The 19,150-nt window shown below is 41.2% G+C and overlaps 1 protein-coding gene across 10 annotated transcripts in view; it reads right to left on the bottom strand.

Moving 5' to 3' along the window:
* The window catches only part of LOC131442837 (piezo-type mechanosensitive ion channel component 2), a 105,392-nt gene that overhangs the window by 35,510 nt on the left and 50,732 nt on the right, over nucleotides 1-19,150 (bottom strand). For 8 of the 10 annotated variants that reach the window (XR_009233600.1, XM_058612467.1, XM_058612799.1 and 5 more), the window contains 15 exons: nucleotides 18,314-18,507; nucleotides 17,830-17,978; nucleotides 16,491-16,664; nucleotides 15,183-15,224; nucleotides 14,527-14,559; nucleotides 12,691-12,992; nucleotides 9,683-9,843; nucleotides 7,835-8,011; nucleotides 7,583-7,705; nucleotides 6,563-6,763; nucleotides 5,555-5,759; nucleotides 5,362-5,463; nucleotides 4,821-4,986; nucleotides 591-834; nucleotides 289-406 (listed from right to left, as the gene is read on the bottom strand). Coding sequence is in view for 9 of the 10 variants with exons in the window: in XM_058612467.1 (XP_058468450.1) it covers nucleotides 289-406; nucleotides 591-834; nucleotides 4,821-4,986; nucleotides 5,362-5,463; nucleotides 5,555-5,759; nucleotides 6,563-6,763; nucleotides 7,583-7,705; nucleotides 7,835-8,011; nucleotides 9,683-9,843; nucleotides 12,691-12,992; nucleotides 14,527-14,559; nucleotides 15,183-15,224; nucleotides 16,491-16,664; nucleotides 17,830-17,978; nucleotides 18,314-18,507 (2,391 nt within the window). In the remaining variant the exon portion in view is untranslated. The remainder of the gene's footprint in view (nucleotides 1-288; nucleotides 407-590; nucleotides 835-4,820; nucleotides 4,987-5,361; nucleotides 5,464-5,554; nucleotides 5,760-6,562; nucleotides 6,764-7,582; nucleotides 7,706-7,834; nucleotides 8,012-9,682; nucleotides 9,844-12,690; nucleotides 12,993-14,526; nucleotides 14,560-15,182; nucleotides 15,225-16,490; nucleotides 16,665-17,829; nucleotides 17,979-18,313; nucleotides 18,508-19,150) is intronic. The other 2 variants (XM_058612631.1, XM_058612991.1) reach the window with 1 other exon arrangement.

The following is a 19,150-nucleotide window of genomic DNA, read 5'->3' as shown; positions in this document are numbered from 1 at the left end:
GGATTTGTAAAAGTGTAATGATAAATCCTAAACATAAAGTGGTAATTTTTTCTTTCAAAAAGAAAAAAAGAAAAGGCCGTGTTTTTTTTATAGAAATAATCTTAAAACACACAATCTGCTGCTACAAATCACGTAGACATGCTGTGGTATGACAACAATGTGATGATTTATGCTGCTTGTAATCCCGCAGGATCCAATCTTGCGCCGTACCAAAGCACTTGTAAATAAAATAATAAATAATATTGTTCACATTGTACAAAGACGTCAGAGACGTCTGCGTGGACTTACGCATTTTTTCCTGGTTGATTTCGATGTTATATTCTTTAATGGTGCAGGCCAAACTCAACAACTGGATCAACCAGCACTGCTTCTCGATGAGGATGTTGATGTAGCCACAGGCCAGGATCTACAGAGATAGAGCAAGAGGGTAAAAAACTGTATAATAGAATATTTAATAGTGTATGGAACACAAAAATATAATAAAATATACTGTGGTTCCTGACTTTCTTCCTCAATCATGAAGACAGTCAAGAGGGTCGCAAGGTGCGCACGTGAGGCCACTTGTGAACCCGAGATGGAGACAAACTCACGGACAAAATGTTCTTCATGGTGATCACAAAGATGTTGTAGGCGATCAGAAAGTCCCAGTAGTGCAGAATCTTCTTGATTGGCTTCAGCAGCAGTTCGCCGCCAAAGAGCAGGAAGTAAAAGCAGGCGACGAGGTAGCCCATGCAGAAGACGCTGATCCGGGTGGTTCCCGTGATGAAGATGATGGTGAGGACAAACCAGAACAGGTAACTGAACATGATGACCTTCAGCATGTCCAGGTAGGACCTACAAGACAGAGGAAATAATAAATATCCAGTTCATTTGTATGCATATTTGCAAAACAGGAATCTGCTAAAACACTTGGTGCTCTCTCTCGTGATCATTACCAACAGATAAACACAAAGGATTTGGTTAAAAGCACCAACAAAAGCATTGATTTAAGTGACTTAATTGTGTAAAGTGAATGCAAAAGTTACTCAAATCTAAAAGAAAGATCTACACTAAAGGGCCACTTTATTAGGCACACCTCTTCAACTGCACGTGAACCCAAATATAATTGATATAATCAGCCAATCACATGGCAGCAACTGCATGTATTTAGAAAGAAAGGTGTAAGTTTGAGTAAGTTTTAACGAAACATGGATGTTGGGTCTGAGTATTTCAGAACCTGCTGATCTATTGAAATGTATGACTTTTAAAAATCAATGATCAAAATACTAAGCCGATTTTCTTTTTTTCCTCTATCTGACAAAATATAAATCATTTGATAACAAATGATAAAAAAAAGCTGCTTAACTTCAATAAAAATAATGTATAAACTATATATTAAATACATAAAATGGCAAACAACAAAAAACCTTAGGATGGAATCATAAAATTTAGTGACCAAAAAATGGTAAATATTGGCCCAATTTATCCAGAGTAATCCTGATTAATTACTTCTAGTGAACAGTTAGTATATTTTTGCGTAATGCAACTTGTTCTATAACTTTATTTGAAAGTCCAGTGTAGAGAGAAAGGAATGCTGGGAGATGTTGACGTTGTTGAGCTGACGTGAGGAAAACATGTTTACCACATAGAAAAAAAAAATCAAAACAAGGGTCAAAACAACATTTCAGTTCATTTGTTGTTGTACATAATCAGATCATAAATCACACTTAGTGTTTCACTTAGTGTCAGGGCGCCGGTAAGAGTCGAATCAATGAATGGGAACCAGAGCTGAAACCTGACTCCTGTCAGCACATGTGCTCTACTACATGTCCTCCATATGTGTGTGTGTGTTCCCTCTGAGAGACCTTTCCTGTCATAAACACTGATCGTGTCAGGACCAGTCATCCTCATGGAGACCTAAACCTGGTCCTAATGAGGCAGAACCTCATATCTGAGGAACTGGTTAAAGTTTGGACCCAAATTGTGGTTATGGTTAAGGTTCAGCTTGGTTGTGGATATAAATAATGAGGACATTTTGGAAATGTGAGGACATTTTGACTGAAAAACTTACAACTTCACAGGGGTTTCTGAAGGTTAAGACCTAGGAATAGAATTGGGGCTAGGTTAAGGGATAAGATTAGTGATGGTTAAGGTTCAAGGGTTAAGGGCTAGGCAATGCATTTTGTCTATGAGTGGGACCTGTAGTCAGGATCAGTAGTCCTCATGGAGACCCAATTGTGGTTAGTTTAAGGTTGGTTATGGTTAAGGTTATGGATAACTCATTGGTTAAGCTGTGCAAATAAATGGTGTAATTTGTGGGGACAAAAACAAAAAGCATATTAACTCCTGGTAGTGAGGACATTTTGTCTGGTATTTACAACTTTACAGGGGTTTCTGAAGGTTAAGACCTGGATTAAGATTTACGGATAGAATTGGGACGAGGTTAAGGGATAAGATTAGGCATTTAGACCTTGTCAGGACCAGTAGTCCTCATGGAGACCTAAATCTTTGTCCTAATGAGGCAGAACTTCATGTCCGAGGAACTGGTTAAAGGAATACTTCACCGATTAGCATTTAGCTTTGTATTACAAGAAAAACTTGAAAAATTTGAGTCGAGAAATATCTTCATTCTTTTTTTTTGTTACGTGCCCACCAGTGACACTTGGTCCGAGCCTTGAAACTGCAACGCTAATTCCGCACTTTTTAGAGCCACTCGTAGGATGTAAACAGTGTCCGCCATTTTTGCTAACAGTTACGCTAACAGGACCAAGTGGGCACTGGTGGGCGTGAAACAAAGAAAAGAAGGAAGATGTTTCTCAACTCAGGGGAAACAGGTTGGGAAACCAAAATCTTTCAAAAATACTCCCCCTATTCTAGAAATACAAAGCTAAATGCTAATCGTTGAAGTATTCCTTTAAGTCTAAGGGCTAAGGTCAGGCACTAACCGGTCATGGTTAAGGTTAAGAATAACACTTTGTCGGCACGCTGTCTGAATGAATGGAAATCAATTAAAAACATGAATCCCAAGCATTAATGTGATGTTTCCTCCTGAAACATAGGAAACAAAGTTCCCTAATCTGATGGACTTGAGGGAAAACATGGAACCACAACAACAGCTGCACGGATTAGGGAAGCGCGGCGCTGATGAAGTGGGTTTTGGATCACACGATGCGTTGATGGGCCGGAATTGCTGAGTGTGTGTCCTTCTTCATCACGGGGGGGGGGGGAGAAAATACCTTTTCCATACATAAAAGCTATTTATTGGGTTAGAGTACAGGGCGAAAGCGTCTGAGTCGTGGAGTGACGGACAGAGTGTTTTTGTGGATTATGGATTTCTCCCCCCTCCCCGTATCCGTAATTCGATCCTGGAGGGAAACGATGGAATAAGTGCAGCGCTGCTGCGGCGCGGACAGACGGACTGCGCCGCTCTCCCTTTTCTCTGCGAGGGCTTGTTGATGGACACAGAGTGCGTTAATAAAAGACTTGTCCACTTTGCGCATCAAAACAGTGGAATGTGAAGAGCACATAATCAATGACTGTGGACAGGTCAGGATGCTCTCGCCGCCTCTCCAACTGCCCCCCAGAACCCTCTGTTCACTCATTGTTAATGTGCAAAGTCAGTATCAAACATGGGACCGCAGCCAGAATTCTGAATTATGTATACGGGTGCGTATCCAGTTACATCTCTCGCTAAGCTACTGACATGAGCGACTGCATCTGTCGGGTTTTTTTTTTTTTCATACCTTTATTTACCTAGGATAAGAGATTTGCTGAGCTTGTATGTTCTTATTCAGCACCACCGCACTTAAGTCTTCTACAGTTACACAGTTAGCAGCCAAGTACAACAGCAGCCAAGTACTGAAGCGGCCTCCGAGCTGCGGCTAAAACACATGTGGACGTATAAGAAAGTTTGGATTTAAATATCCTACATGCGTGTGCGTTTATCATTATTATACATAATTGTTCTTCACTATTATCTCAAAGCAATGTTGTAATGTAACGAAGTACAAATACTTTGTTACTGTACTTAAGTAGAGTTTTCACATATCTGTACTTTACTTCGTTATTTATATTTCTGAAAACATTTACTTTTACTCCACTACATTTCCCAAATAAAAACTGTACTTTTACTCAGATGCATTTCCCTTAACCGTCTTCGTTACTCGTTACGACAAAATAAAAGTTGAGTTGGTGACGTAATGCCTGTTTGCTGTCGCTAGTTGTTAGCGCTACCACCTGTTAGCCACAGATTTCAGCTCCAAGTGGACTTAAAACACACCAGCGGCTCCTTGTTTACTGTGTCTGTTACTTTTGCTCAAGTATCGCTTTCAAGTACTTTATACAAGACTGTGAACCACACTTCCAGATAGTCTTGTCTGGAAGTGTGGTTCTACTCCCAACGTATCAGTTTTCTGATTTTTCAGCTTCTTAAATGTGAATATTTTCCGGTTTCTTTGCTCAGTTTAACAAATAAATCATTCAAACTGAATCAATTTTGTGAACCAGGTTTGAAAAACAACATTTTCTGACATTTTATGGACCAAACAAGTACCAATGGTCAAAGACTTCATGGTCACTCAGAGTTGTGGTGTAAATATGGTGGTCTAGTAATCGCAGTCCCTTTAAATTACGTATGGGCTTGTTTTCTATTGCTGGAATAAGTTCCACACTTCTACTTATTCCACTCATTCCCATGTTCACTCACACAATATTGGACTAGAGCGTGGATACACACATGACCCAAAACAAGTTATTTGAGTAAAACAAAGAGTAAAATAGGTTGAATTTACAGTAAATGCTGTTTAAACTGCTTTATTGAAAGTGATTGTAACTCGTCTCACCGGCAGTGGATGAAGTCTGGCACCGGGTTGTGGACACTGAAGGAGGCCGCGTCCAAGTCCCTGCAGATCTCCACGTTGTCTCCAGCCATGATTCGGACGGCCGCTTTGTTCTCATCGTCAAACACCTGCCTCTGAAGAGAGGCGCACAGCAGCAACATGAAGTCGTCTAGAGAGAGACGCACAGAGCAGAGACGTCAGTATAATGTTCTGTTCATCCTAAGGCAGCGCTATGTTCAGGAGACAACAGTAGCATACGCACTCTACAGTTCTGTACTTGAGTTTTCCCACTATGTGCTACAGTTTTGAGGTGGTATTTATTCAGCTTCAAGGATCTAACATGTCCTTCACTCACAGCTGTGGCAACCATTTACTCACTCACTCACTGTCGACTGCTTTATCCTCCACATGAGAGTCACAGGGAGGCTGACTTCACACCTACGTGTCCGTTGAACATCTGCATGTTTTTGTACCCAGAGAAAACCCACTCTGGCTACTTTTACTCCTCCTACAAATGAATCTGCTGTTAGACTGGAACACCTACAGATGAGGAAGGACGGACTGGGCCTGGTGTGGAAGTCTGGAAGATAAAGCCACTTGACCACATTGGAGTCTGTGAAAGAGCTGGGGAACCTCCAGGGATAGTCTGGAAAAATGAAAACAGGCACAAATAACGCGTCAAGTTTGTTTCACTTTATCAAAGCATTATGAAAAGGGACAAGACGAAGACCACTGACCTTTACAGGCTGCCGGCGGGATCCCGATACAGACAAAGTACTGGAAGGTGAGCATGCAGGCCAGGAAGCAGCAGTACTTGGGCCAGATCTCTGCGATGGCTTTCCTCCGCCGTCTGTACATGACGGCTATCAGCGCGATGGCATGAAGCATGGCGTAGAAGTCCATGCGCTGCCCGATTACGTTGACCCCCAACAGCAGGCACGTCTGTGTGAGAAACACATGAGTTAACATTGGATATCATCAAGCAGATAGATAAACGTGTTTTTAAAATGAAGTTTTTACATTGCTTGCCCTTTTCCAGACTGTTTAAAAAAACAGACCTTGACTAGTTTAATTCTTGCTTGCCTACTTTCACCTGTTTTGTGTTTCGTAGCTAGTTTATTTTAATAAATGCACAAATGAATAATGAATGTAGAATTCCCAGTAAATTACGTTTTACAGACAAAAAAACGTTTCAAAAACATGAAATGAAAGTTCGAAATAATACGTTTGAAAAACACTCAAGCACATTTATGTGACCGAAGTTTTTATTAGCTCTGCTTCGTATTTTATGTATTTTTAAAATGTTTTTGTGCAGAATTCTACTAAAGTCTACTAAAGTCTCTTTTTCCAGACTTTCAAGAGATTTTAAAAAATATTTATAAGGAATAGAACAAATAGCCATGACGTTAATATAGTAGGTGTAATCTAGATCTGTTAAACCCAGCACTCAATGAAATCTGGAAAAAAAAATTGAGCCACATTTTGACCCCTTACACATGGACCTGGATTTCGGTCTGGTCCAGGTTCTTTACTGCATGTCTTTTCCCTTTTCATTTTGTCCATCCATTCAACAAATAAGGCATAAATGCCCTTGAAATATTCTACAAATTCTCTTCAGACATTTTTTAAGATTCCACATCCACTCTCAACCTTCCAAATTCTAACCAGAAGAGACAGATGGCAAAATCTGAAAACTCATTTTCCAAATAGATGTTTTTAGTATCATTTTTTTCCCCCGTCCGCACCTCAAGTCCAAACTTGTAGAAAAAGTAATTGATGAAATATTTGATGAAGCTGATGATGCCGATGTCCAGGTGCTGCCGCGTGATGTCGTGGAAGATGATGCGAGCGGCCGGCGGCGACAGCTTGTTCCTCAGTCTGAAATATTCCTGGTGGCGGTAGATGGTCACCTCGAAGGCCAGGATGGCCAACATCAAGAGGTTGTTCTGCATGCGCAGTGAAATAAAGCACATTTCAACGGTATTTAGTGGAATATGTGAAGTGAGTTGAAGAACATTCTTCAGGGTTCAGGGTTTTTCTTGTTTTTTGACTCATTTCCCAGGGATTTTGAAAAACCCACCACAAACTTTCACCAAAAGAAGTAAATACTCTCGACTAGGGACTTTTCAGATTACCAGGAACTCTAGAGGGGGCGGGGCTGTGTGTAAAATGAAAGTTTTTAATTTTCTTCATTTTCAAAATTCCTCCGCTCCACTCTGATCACATACCCTGGTTTATACAGTAGAACAGTATTTCTGATTGTACCACTAGGGGAAGCTCGCGTACCACTGGTGGTACACGTGCCACAGTTTGAGAACCAGTGGAAAGAGAAAATAGAACATTTATAAGCACTAAAAAAATGGTTCATAAATTGAAATAAAATAGCTTCAGTTGCATATGAGTTATGTTCATTCTTAGGTTATCAAGTTACAATGTACACAATATGCTAAAGAATGAATGAATGTAATTAAGTAGAAAAACATTTAAATGATGAAAAATTTCATTTTAGTACTGTGATACAGTAAAAAATAAAGAATTACACACGTTATTTTTTGCAAATAAAAACAACCTTTTGAGTTGATTCTTGTTTGTTACTATTGTGTTGTTCTTCTTTTACGCTATCTTCTACTTGGACAGTCCTAATATTTTAGTTTGTGAGGAAAGACTTCTAATCTGTGCAACTTTGGAAGGAATCATTTTGAAAATGTCATGTTTAGAATTGAAATGCAGTTTGCCGTGACAGTGTTTAAAGTTTAAATCTTTACCCTGAGGTAGCCCAGCAGGTCATTAGCCTTGTTCAAGCCCACCCAGTTGGCTGGATCCACGAGTCCATCATACAGCAGAGACGTCTTCAGCTCATCCTCCTGGTCACTCGAGTATCTCTCCGGCTGTGGACGCAAACGGTAACTGTTGGTAGGCGTCACACTAATGACACAGAAGATCAGAATAACACAGACAGTGCCGCACAATGTGCAACAGTTTATACAATTTGCGTTTCCCCCCGAGCAAATATTTACCAACGAGCAGTTCTTGGAGTAAGTCGGAGGGTCTATGGACTTCAGCTGGTACAACATTTTACATACAATGATGACACATGTCCACACAGTGCAAACACTGGAGGCGAGCGGCCGATACTGACTGTAGGGCAGCGCGAAAGCCCACGACGCCAGGAACACAAAGTTGAACAGCGAAACCTGCGCGGGAGACAAAAACACAGCTGAACATGAAGAACATCTATTTTCCCACCGACAAAGACCCGTTCGAAAAGTGCACAGCACAGCCCATGGCAAAGTGGAAGAGGAACTTGACTTGTAACCAAAGGGTTGCTGGTTTGAGTCCCCACCAGGGCAAAAAAGGGCTGGGGTACCTGCTGAGCTCCACAGGTGCTGCTCAGTGCTCCTAATTCTAGAACAGTTTCTAGTGTAGCAGGGGTCTCAAACTTGTGGCCAGTCGATGTCCTACACCTAATTTGTTAAATTCAACATTTAATTATATATAAGCTTTTCTAGTGTTTTAATTACAATTGTTTACAGTTACATGTTGATTTAATGTTTTAATTCTGTTTTTGTTATTTACAGATTCATTTTGCATCATAAATGTTTTTTGTTGTTGTTGTGAGCGATATATCAGAACAAGCACTTTTACTTTGAAATGGTGTGCAAATGTCATCGTAAATATTTGTCATGGCAACATCATGATGGATTATCAAGATATCATTTGAATTTCTAATCACTAAACCGTTCATTTCCCCCTGAATTGTTGGACATTTTTCATTTGACCCCACCCATCTTGCCCTGACTAGAAGTTCACTGCACCCCAGGTCATTTTGTAGTAGACGATGGGTTAAATGCAGAGAAAGAACTTCCCACTGATAAAGGACTCATTTAAAGGTACAGAGTGTAAAATCTTGTTGAAATTGACACCGAAGGCCTGTTCAGAAGAGATTAGTTTTTACCTCAGGGTAAAAAAAAAGTAAGGAAAAATGACCCCCAGGTAATATTAATCCAGCAGTAAATATGTGGATCCTGGGACAGATGGGGAGATTTACTCCGATTTACCTCCCAGCTGTGGTAAGTTTTACTGAGATTTCTTATCCCATGTGAATCTGCCATTAATAATACAGATGTCCTGTGGTAGAATAACATTTCTCCATCTACTCCATACATAAAACTAATCCTGTCCAAATAGAGCTTTAGACACACTTAGAAAAAGAGCCTTTTATATTTATATCAGGTTAGATCTACAGAGGCCAACATTTTAGACCACAATGTTTTTATAGTCGCCCACATATTAAACACCTTTCGAGTTAAAATTTGTTTTATTTGCACCAAACACCTATTAGTTAGAGTGAATGGATTTGACCTCTGTATTCTCTGCATTCTTTTTACACACTAGCAGTAAACACACACACAAACAAACCAGGTACAGCCCTTGCACTGCCCTGGAATTTGAACCGACGACCCTCAAGCCCAATTCCCTTCCACTTGGCCATGGCCTGCCCACAAAACTGGAGCTGAAAACTGGGGGTCAACTATAAATAAAATACAACAATAAAAAGCTGATTTTTATAGGAATCTAATCGTCTAATAGTCGGTGGAACTTTTCCAGACTAAACTAAACTCAGTTTGTTCCAAATTCAAAGACTTTGCCCACATAACCCCACGGTATTATCCAAGTCGTCTGTTGGGAAACAAGATAATTGAGAGAGGAGCAAGAGATGAGCTTCATTTATGCAGAGCCTCGGTGTGAAAACATGCCTGCACGCCTCACACTTCACCACCTGTGATTAGAGGCTGCCGAAGACTCAAAGCAAAGCCAAACAGGAACCACAGACAGTCAAAATCTCTGTCTTCAAGCTTCCGTACCTCTTGAACAGAGACCAGGACAATGTAGCAGGACAAGATTTTGATGATGTGGATCTCCAGCAACCACCAGATGAACAGCTGCAGCTTGTGGAAATACTCCAAGAACTTGAGGAAGAGCACGGTCAGACGGTCGACCACCAGATGCCACTTATTCTTCAGATCTAAAGGACACATAGAGATAAAAACCAGGTACAGGTTTTTAAGAGGCTCCTTTGGAAAGTGTTTCCAGGTTTAACATCGCGATTACAATAATGTGTCCGCAGTATAAACACTGTTATTTTTCTCACCTGTCGTCTAATTCACAAGCTCAGACTGGAACAGACGTAAAACATTCTAAGTACTTTATGTTCTGCCAAAGTCTGATATTGTTCTGTATCAACATTGTGGATTATTAGCCCATTATTTAATGTGCATAAAAACTCCTGAAATAGTGACATAGGGCACAAACCCGTTTGTAGCCCCAGGGCTCTATAGCGCCCCCAGAAGTCGGGTCATGGTCAGACAAAACTCGTCAGATAGGGACGAAATTTAGTGAGTGTATCTGTGTATCATTAGTGTTAATGATTAAAAGTTACCAAAGCATTTTCAAAGGGTTTTAATGGCAGGAAAACTACTTTAAAATTCCACTTTTTTAAAGCTTTAACATTAACAGAACGACAGGAAATTTCTCACAGTCATCGGATGTGACGAGTTGCGTGGGGCGAGGGCCCTTTCATACTTATTTAAACTTACTACTTACTATTATTATTATCCAGCAGCACAACATTTACTGTTTACAAAACACATTTACTGTTCTTTTATTACCATTTAATTAGTGTGGTGAATCTCACAGTAACCACAGTGACCCGACACACATTCATTTCTAGACATAAAAAGATCAAATTAACACCAGGAGAGTTTAAATATTTATGGTTTCAAATTGTTCCACAAACTACTTTTAAAGCAGCTCTGATGACATGGTGGTGCTTTTGTGACTGTTGAAATGATCAAGAAATCAATTGGAGAATGCACCTATAATGATGTAAATTCACACAAACAGAACCAATAAATGACTAATGAAAGTGTTTTCTTCATACACTGCATGGATATTGGAAATATTCCCAAAAATGAGTATTAACAAGCAAATTCCAAACTTTAATGACCTGAGAATAAGTACTCTAATATTTGGGTTTTATATTCGCACAAAGGATATAAAAAAAAGCTCCTGCCACAGTTTGGGTGGGTGTATGTTTTCACAAAAGACAGATTATCTCAGCCTTTAATAGAGGCCTCGTTGTTTAGATTAGACACTGTGAGAGCGCATATAGAGCTTTGTATGGCCTGCAGCTCATTATAAATGGAGAGGCCCTGCAGGGTTAGGTTTTATCACCTATTTTATTCTCTGTGTATATAAACAACAGTTTAATTTAGGAGCCGTGTGACTGTCTGTGTAAACATGCTAATGGTTCAGCTTTGGTTAGGGAGATGTAATGGGGGTGAAAGTGAGCCAGGAGCTATGCGACGTGTCAAGAGGAGAAAACCCCGGAGAAGTGGCGAATAAATCCCGCCAAAGCCGACTCTGCTTGAAAAGATTAATTCTGCTGCCTGGTGAGAAAACAGGCAGCAGATGCTCGAGCAGCTCCTGTAACAGACCCTCGGCCTTTAGAAGTTTGTATGCAGCATACGTCTTCTGAGGAGATGGAGGAGCGACGGGGCCGAGCAAGATGAAAGTGATGTGACACAGGGACGGCAGGGCTGTCTGTTAATAGACTTTGAAAGAAAACAACAGGATCACATGAGACAGTTAAGTGTTTAAACACAATGCAATCGGCCTAATGACGGTGTATACATAACACGGGTGACGCGTCTGTGCTTCCGCTCACAAATTACAACCCACACTACTCCAAGTTTGGGTGCTGCCATCGTGTATTCAGCTGGAGCCAGCGTCCCGGGTTCAGTCGTGATCATGGAGTGGAGCTGAAGCATCAGTCACTTTTCCACCAACCGAAACCGTGTAGTGGTGAGCCAAGGCGAGGCGAGGCCATAATTTACCTGGGGAAAATAATCCCTGTAATCTGTGTGGTTTGTCGTTTCCACCGCAACTTCTGTTACCAAGGATTTCACGCGTGTATTTCTTCGATCTGTCCAGGGTGTGGTGTGACCCCGTCTTTCGCCCTATGTCAGCTGAGATTGGCACAGCACCCTCATGTGGAGGATAAAGCGGTAGAAGACAGATGGATGGATGAATTGTGCCCATATACTTGTAATTACGGTAGAACCTCAGGACTTCCACGGAAACGGTTGAATAACAATACTGAAAGTTAAGTTTATCATGGTAAAAAGCGCAGAATGAAGAACTCACTTGTTGAACATTTTTGGACAATTTTAACAGCCATTAAATCAAAATAAACCAGAGTGGCCTGATTATCATGACAGTCATAAGAGGCTTGAGAGTTCCTGGTAATCTGAAAAGTACTTATTCGTGAGAAGGGGAAAGTTGACTAGGTCAATCAGGAAGCAAAAATATAGCAATAAGCAACTCCAATTAGTATTTTATTACCTTTCATATATAAAAGTACAGCTTTTCTTTAGAAAATGTGTCAGAATGGAAGTAGAAAGCTGCATTAAATGGGAATTCTTTAGTAAAACACAGTTACATAAAATTTGAAGCTACAGAAACAAACCTGCTCCTAACTCAAAGAAAGACAGAGGAAGTGCTTCATTATTATTATTATGGCAGATTGGCTGCAATTTACCATTTGCATCTTCATCACTGAGATGAATGAGGACAGAAGAGTTGGGGGGGGGGCAGGGCCAGGGAGTTTGACTGTATAAAATTGCCACATTTAATCACTTTGTCTTTAAGTGATCGCTGAGCCGATGCTGAATCAACCCAATCTCCTCCTATACGATCAATCATTTATTAGTTTCACGTCAGCTGTGATTTTTGCAAACTAAATGATCAATAACTTGAGTGAAATTGATCCAGTGTGGGTTTTAAATGTTTCCTTGCGTGTTTTCGTCAGTACCTGAGCTCTGCTCGGTGCTGGGCTCTGGCTCGGGCTCGGTCCCTGCACTGCAGTGATGGCTCTCCTCTGCGCTGGACTGCCGCAGGTCGGATAAGCTCCCGGGCTTCTCGCCAGTAGTGTCAGCGTCATCCATCACCACCACCAGTGCCTGCTCCTTCTCTCTCTCCGTGCCCCACTCCCCCTGCTCCTCCTGCTTGTTCTCGGGCCCTGGCTTCAGCTCTGGCTCTCTTGGTAGCGCCGCGTCCACCGAGCTGGCACTGAGCATGGTGAGGTCCGCCAGGCTGCCGTCCTGGTGCACCAGTCTGAAGACGGGTGAGAGAGTATTAACACACGGACACACATGTGCATTCAGACAAACACACAGTCAGCTGTATTTCTATACCTGTGAGGACTTTCTGTGATGGGTTTAAGGCACATTTGGCATAATAATATCACCTCAAGGTCCATTTAGTAGCTGTTTTTTTGTTTTTTTTGATCACATCACACAAACTCGGTCACATTTGCCAACTACGTCCTTATCCACACGGAAACAGAACTTTCCCTGCATGATCTTTTACTTTTTTTTGCTCTTAAAGGTTTTTCGTAATCACGGCATTGTTTCAAGAAATCATAAGCATAAGCATTCGTCCCTTCATAAGCATGAAACTGCCCCAAAAAGACTCTAAACGCTGTCCTATATATGCCAGAAATAGGAGAAAAGGGAGAGAGACAGAGAGACAGTGAGACACACAAGTCCCTCCCTAATTCCCCCGCTCCCTGTCCCACATTTCAAGAACGGTTGATGAACGTTGTTGTTAAATGTTTGGTTTGTGAGCGTCAGGAGGCGTTCAGCAGCTCTCACGTTTAAATTTGTAAAAAACGGGTGTGAATTGACAGAGAAATGACAGTTTTAAAATCACCCTCGTCTTCATTTATAAAAAAACTCCAAAGTAGACATTTAACATGGGAGTGAATGGGAGGTTTGACCAGAACTCTCCGCGCTTTTAGGTGATTTTAAGAAAAACTGCAAGTCATATGAAAATGAAAACAACACAAAGGGTGAGACGACAACCACAGCAACATTTTAATGTAAAATTGTCTGTGTAAGTTGGACATTGTGGGCAGGAGAAGAGTTTGTTTAGAGATGTTTGTGATTATTTTTCTGCATCTCAGCAGCCGCTCTAGGAGCCGCCCACGCACACCACACACACTTATTATAAAATCTGAAAAAAAGTACAAAACATAAACTGTGATTGTTTAAAAACCGTAATGTGGATCAAAACTTTGACTTAGGTGAGAAAAGGCCCGAGTCTTGTGACCCGTTTAAAGTTCCAACCACTTCTCTACATTACAGTATGACGACACTGTGAGGCTCCAAAGTGGGCTTGGTTCTGATGATTTTTTCGACCGTTTCCCATTCATGTGTATGTGAAAATTATTCGCTAAATTATAACTCAGTAGTTTGCAGGCAAGATTATTTTAAACACTTGTAAATGTTGTGTGCATTCTGTCCTCACAAGTACATAAATACAGGACACACTTTAAAAAAAGACTCTGAAGCAAACGTAAGGATGGTGTTTCTCAGCTGTGGGAACATCAGAACATCAGGCGTTGTTATGAAAAAAGCAGTGCACATTCCTTCTGCATTCTTTAAAACAAACTTTATTGTTCTTCTATTGTTTCTGGGGTCATTATTTTTTAAATTTTTCTTGCAGCAGCAGCTAATGATGACAGCTGACAGGGAGGCATTAACCCTTTGGATTTGTCTCAGGCAATGGAGTGGGGTCAACAGTCGGGGTTTTTTGTGGCTTGCATGAACCAAACGTAGGCATTTCACGATCCAATGGTCACACTTACTTGCTCTGTGGAGCGGGGATTTTTTGCTTGATGCTGTTCAGGACGTTACAGTTACAGAACATCGCGTTAGTCACACAGAAGAAGGCAAAATGAACAGTGTGTGGGGAGGGAGAGGAGAGATAGAGAAACCGGCACACAGATATCAGCATGAACCAAAAGAACTGACACGAAGAATCCTGTGGTTTTGGGGGGGGAGACAAGCTTTGTCGGGAAGGGAGGTGTCTCAGGAGTTCATCGCACAGAGGGGGAGTGAGGGTTATTGGCAAAGATACTCAAAGGGAAGAAGAGTGTTTGCAGATTGAATCATGCTTGACAAAGACGAGGTCTCACAAAGGCCGGACAGTTTGTCAAACTACTGCAGAGAAGGAAAAGAGGGTTTTTCTTTTACTGAGGAAAGGGCTGGGCTGGATACGGGAAGTGTTCAAAAAATTCCAGAAATGTAACCAAGAGGACAGGAGGAGGAGGATACAAGCAAAATAACACAATAAATACATGGGGGGGTTTTAGTGAGATGTCAAAACAAGAGGAATTTAAGGATTCCAGGCGTTCACTGGTGAACCGTCTCCGACAAAGGTCAAGAGGGCAGACAATAATAATCCGGGAGGAAGTGGGATGTCGGTGGATGATGCCACAGAAAAGCAAGCTAAAATACCCACCTATCCATGATGAGATTGAGTCGCCCGCTGACTTTAGCGTGGCTGCAAAATGGAGAAATGGTGTGCAGAGGAGAGATGAGGGCAGGTCACAGAGACGTGGGCGAGCAAGCGAGCGGCAGACACAACAAACACGGCGACAACAAGGCGACACAGTGAAAAACAAACACGTGAGAGTGTGAACGCTGTCACACAGAGCTGCACGAGAAAGCATGTGACAGATGGTTTAACAGGGTGAGTACATGAGGATTTCCAGTGCCAGTGAGTGACGGATATTTCTAATTTCATGGTTTTTCATGCAAACATAAGATAGTGTGATTTTGGAATAACGTGATCAGGGTTCCCACGCCTTGGTTGACATCAAATTCAAGGACCGAATGTGCTGACACAGCTTAATCCTTGGGATCGTTGAGACAGAGATCTTGGAATTTTCATTTCTCAGACGTCACCTCGTCACTTTCTCTCTCTTGCTTAAACCATTACTCACTCGTTGCGTAGGCCTCGTCTATGTCCATCAAGGGCAACACAGGTCATGAAACAATAGGTGGCGTCATAACAAACAAGCAAGACATTTACCTAAATATCAACTTCACTTCTTACTTGAACAATATTCAAGGACTTTCAATGACCCATGTCTATGTAGGGCAATATTCAAACATTTTCAAGGGCATTTAATTTTTTTTTTTTAAATACACAAACTTTCAAGGATTTCCAGAACCCGTGGGAACCCTGTGTTATGATGTCAGTCCAGTTTTTGCCTCTCAAGTAAAATCACAGCTGTTTTACTACTCTTACTTTATTACTCTCACATCTGACTTTAGGTGTTGCTGTAAATCACTGTTTTCCAAACTTTTAAATTTGGGGATCATGTTTTAAAGGTGACAAACAATCGCAACCCAATCTACAATGCTGTAAAAGATGTTCTTTGACTCGTTAAGTCACATTAATTCTAATATTAATAGAAGAAGCTCAAACTTAAGCTATGTGTGATGATTGAAATGTCAAAACTTATGGTTTAGAAACCCTGCCCAAAAAATGTAACTTTTCATTTTAGTCATGTTGGTTTCATGCAGGACACGCATAAAACCTCCCAGGATTTTTAACATCACAGACAAATATTGCTGAGCAAGTAGAACGGACGACTGAACTCAATCAGTTTGCTTTCAGCAGTTTCTGAGCGGGCAGGTCGTCAGAACTGTTACACAATATACTACAATTCAATCATTTGAACTTCAACCAAGAACAAAAGAACGAAAGAAAGATCAAAAGACGTCAACAAAGGCTGTGTGTGTGTGTGTGTGTGTGTCTCACCTGTAGATCGTGCTCTGCTCTTTCGCCACCACAGCCTGCAGGTCGGTGAGCTGGAGGAAGCGGTCGTGGAAGTAATGCAGGTGGAGGATACACACCAGCAGGAAGGATGTGGGGATGAAGATCCTGGTGAAGAGCTGGGACACAGTGAACTGCTCCAGACCCAGGTCCTTCAAGCTGCACAGACACACACACTTACGTTAGTTTTAATTAAAGTTACAGCAAGAAAAAAAGAAAACACTTGACGGTATCGTGTTTTTTGTGAGTTTTGAGATGATGTGCTTTATCTAGCATTTTTTATAGTGTGTATTAGTGTATGACATGCACATGTAAAACATAAAATGACAAGCACTGCTATTAATAATCAAATGAAAAATGTCTGAATTCCACTTCGTTTCCAGGTGCATTGACTTAATGAGACACCATTAATGTGGTCACTAACACCTGTGCTTTTCCTGCTGAACCATGTCAACATGTCTGCCGAGACAAAATAAGTTGTCTTGTATTTTTTACTCTACACAGACGTTATAATACCAGTGAGCCAGCGACGGTCTTTTCAAAATGCCAACGTGTCCTTGGGCAAGACACTTAACCCCACGTCCCAAACCAAACCAAACCATTCCATTTGATGGAAAACGCGGCTACAGACTTAAAAACTATTGCTGGGTTCAGTCTTGTATAAAGTACCTAAAAAGAGATACTTGAGTAAAAGTACAAGTACCTTTACCAGAAAATGACTTTGGTAGAAGTTGAAGTTGTTAGGATGGAGCCATGGTGGCTCAGTGGTAGGGTGAGTTGTCTTTCAGCTGGCAGGCTGTGGGTTAAATTCCTGGCTCTGCTATTCTAATATGTGTCCTTGAAAGCGAATCAAGACTAGAAAAGCTCTATATAAATAAAGACCATAATACCAACTCTTCTTCTTCTTCTGCTGATTTTATTTGGTAGTAACAAAGATAGTGAGAGGAAATGTTGTGGAGTAAAAGTTGCTAGAACAGAGTAAGTTACAGATACATGAATGTTGTACTTAAGTACAGTTACAAAGTATTTGTACTTCATTATATTACAACACCGGCTAGGTTAAGTGTAAAAAAAAGCCTTAAATACAGAGAAGTCTGTGGTCTCACTCACAAACTTTGCTCCTTCTCACAACAACATATATAGATGTATCAATAAGTACTGATGAGTATTTGTGTCAATAATACTTGTAATGTAATGTAATGTAATGTAATGTAATGTAATAAGCAGGATTGGTGTCTAATGATAGCCTTGTGGCGATTGCCAAATTATTGAATTAATGTTTTCCTCATTCCTGGAGAAAATCACTGACAAAGGATCAGCTCACCTCTGTTTGTCCATGCCTAACATGTTGGACCAGAACTCCACGGAGCCTTTGAACTGGAAGGTGTAGACCAGCGTGAGCACCAGCATGGTGTACATTACCACCGACATCCAGAAGTACTTGAGGATCCTCCTCCACCACTCGTAGTGCACCTGGAAGAGGGAAAAGAATGGAAGAGAAAGTGAATAACAAGGACCTTAACAGCTTTAATGAATCAACCTAAAACGAGGGAGGCGAAGGGACATGTGGATTTAGGGCGACTTTAATGCGGCAGTTGAAGATATAAAACAGTCAGGAATACACTGTGGATTATGAGGCCTGCTGTACACAAACTTTATGACGCCCATAAAATTGTCAGCACCTTCTGTTATTGGGGAAATTGGATTTGGAGACTTGACAGCGTCCCACCCATGTGCTAAATCTGAAAACTTTCTTTTGTTTTGCTCTGACAGGACATGATGTGTGTGAGTGTGTGTGTGTTTGGTACCTGGTAGAGAGCCACGCAGGAGAGGAACATCATCATGTAGATGATCTTGTACATGACGATGGTTCCCTCGAAGCTGACGAAGAAGAACATGCCGCCGCAGATGTAGATCCAGTATTTGACCAGCATGGCCATGACCATGCTGCCCAGGACGTGCATGATGTCCTGCTCGCCTCGGTCTTCAGAGTCCTCCTCCTCTATATAACACAGCAGCCAATCACAGTTTTTCCAGAGCATACAACATAGTAGGACCTTGTGTGTCTGTGCTTCTTTTGCTCCTTTTTTTGTCCTTCTTTTGTTGTAATTAATAAATAAATCATAAACGTATCTGTATTTTTGTAGCATTTTTTAGTCTTGACGATAACTCAGAGCACCAGGAGTAATTTCGGGTTAAGGTTCTTGCCCAGGGACACATCCACCTGTGAACCAGGAGCCGGGGATCGAACTTTTAATAGGAATACTTCACCGATTTGCATTTAACTTTGTATTACTAGAATAGGCGTAGTATTTAAATATCTTCATTCTTGGTCCAAGGCTTGAAACTGCAACGCTAATTCTGCACTTTTTAGACCCACTCGTAGGGGGACAGGACCTCATTCCCACAATGTAAACAGTGTCCGCCATCTTTGCTAACAGTTACGCTAATAGGACCAAGTGTCACTGGTGGACACGTAACAGAGAGAAGAATGAAGATATTTCTCGACTCAGGGGAAACTGAGGTTGGGATCACAATTTTTCAAAAATACTCCCCCTATTCTAGTTATACAAAGCTAAATGCTAATCGGTGAAGTATTCCTTTAATCTTCTACTAAGAATACAATGATCTGCACCCACTACACG

Source organism: Solea solea, chromosome 1 (genome assembly GCF_958295425.1).
Source record: "Solea solea chromosome 1, fSolSol10.1, whole genome shotgun sequence".
Taxonomy (NCBI): domain Eukaryota; kingdom Metazoa; phylum Chordata; class Actinopteri; order Pleuronectiformes; family Soleidae; genus Solea; species Solea solea.
The sequence above is the reverse complement of the archived record's forward strand: the minus strand, read 5'-3'. Positions and strand labels throughout refer to the sequence as shown.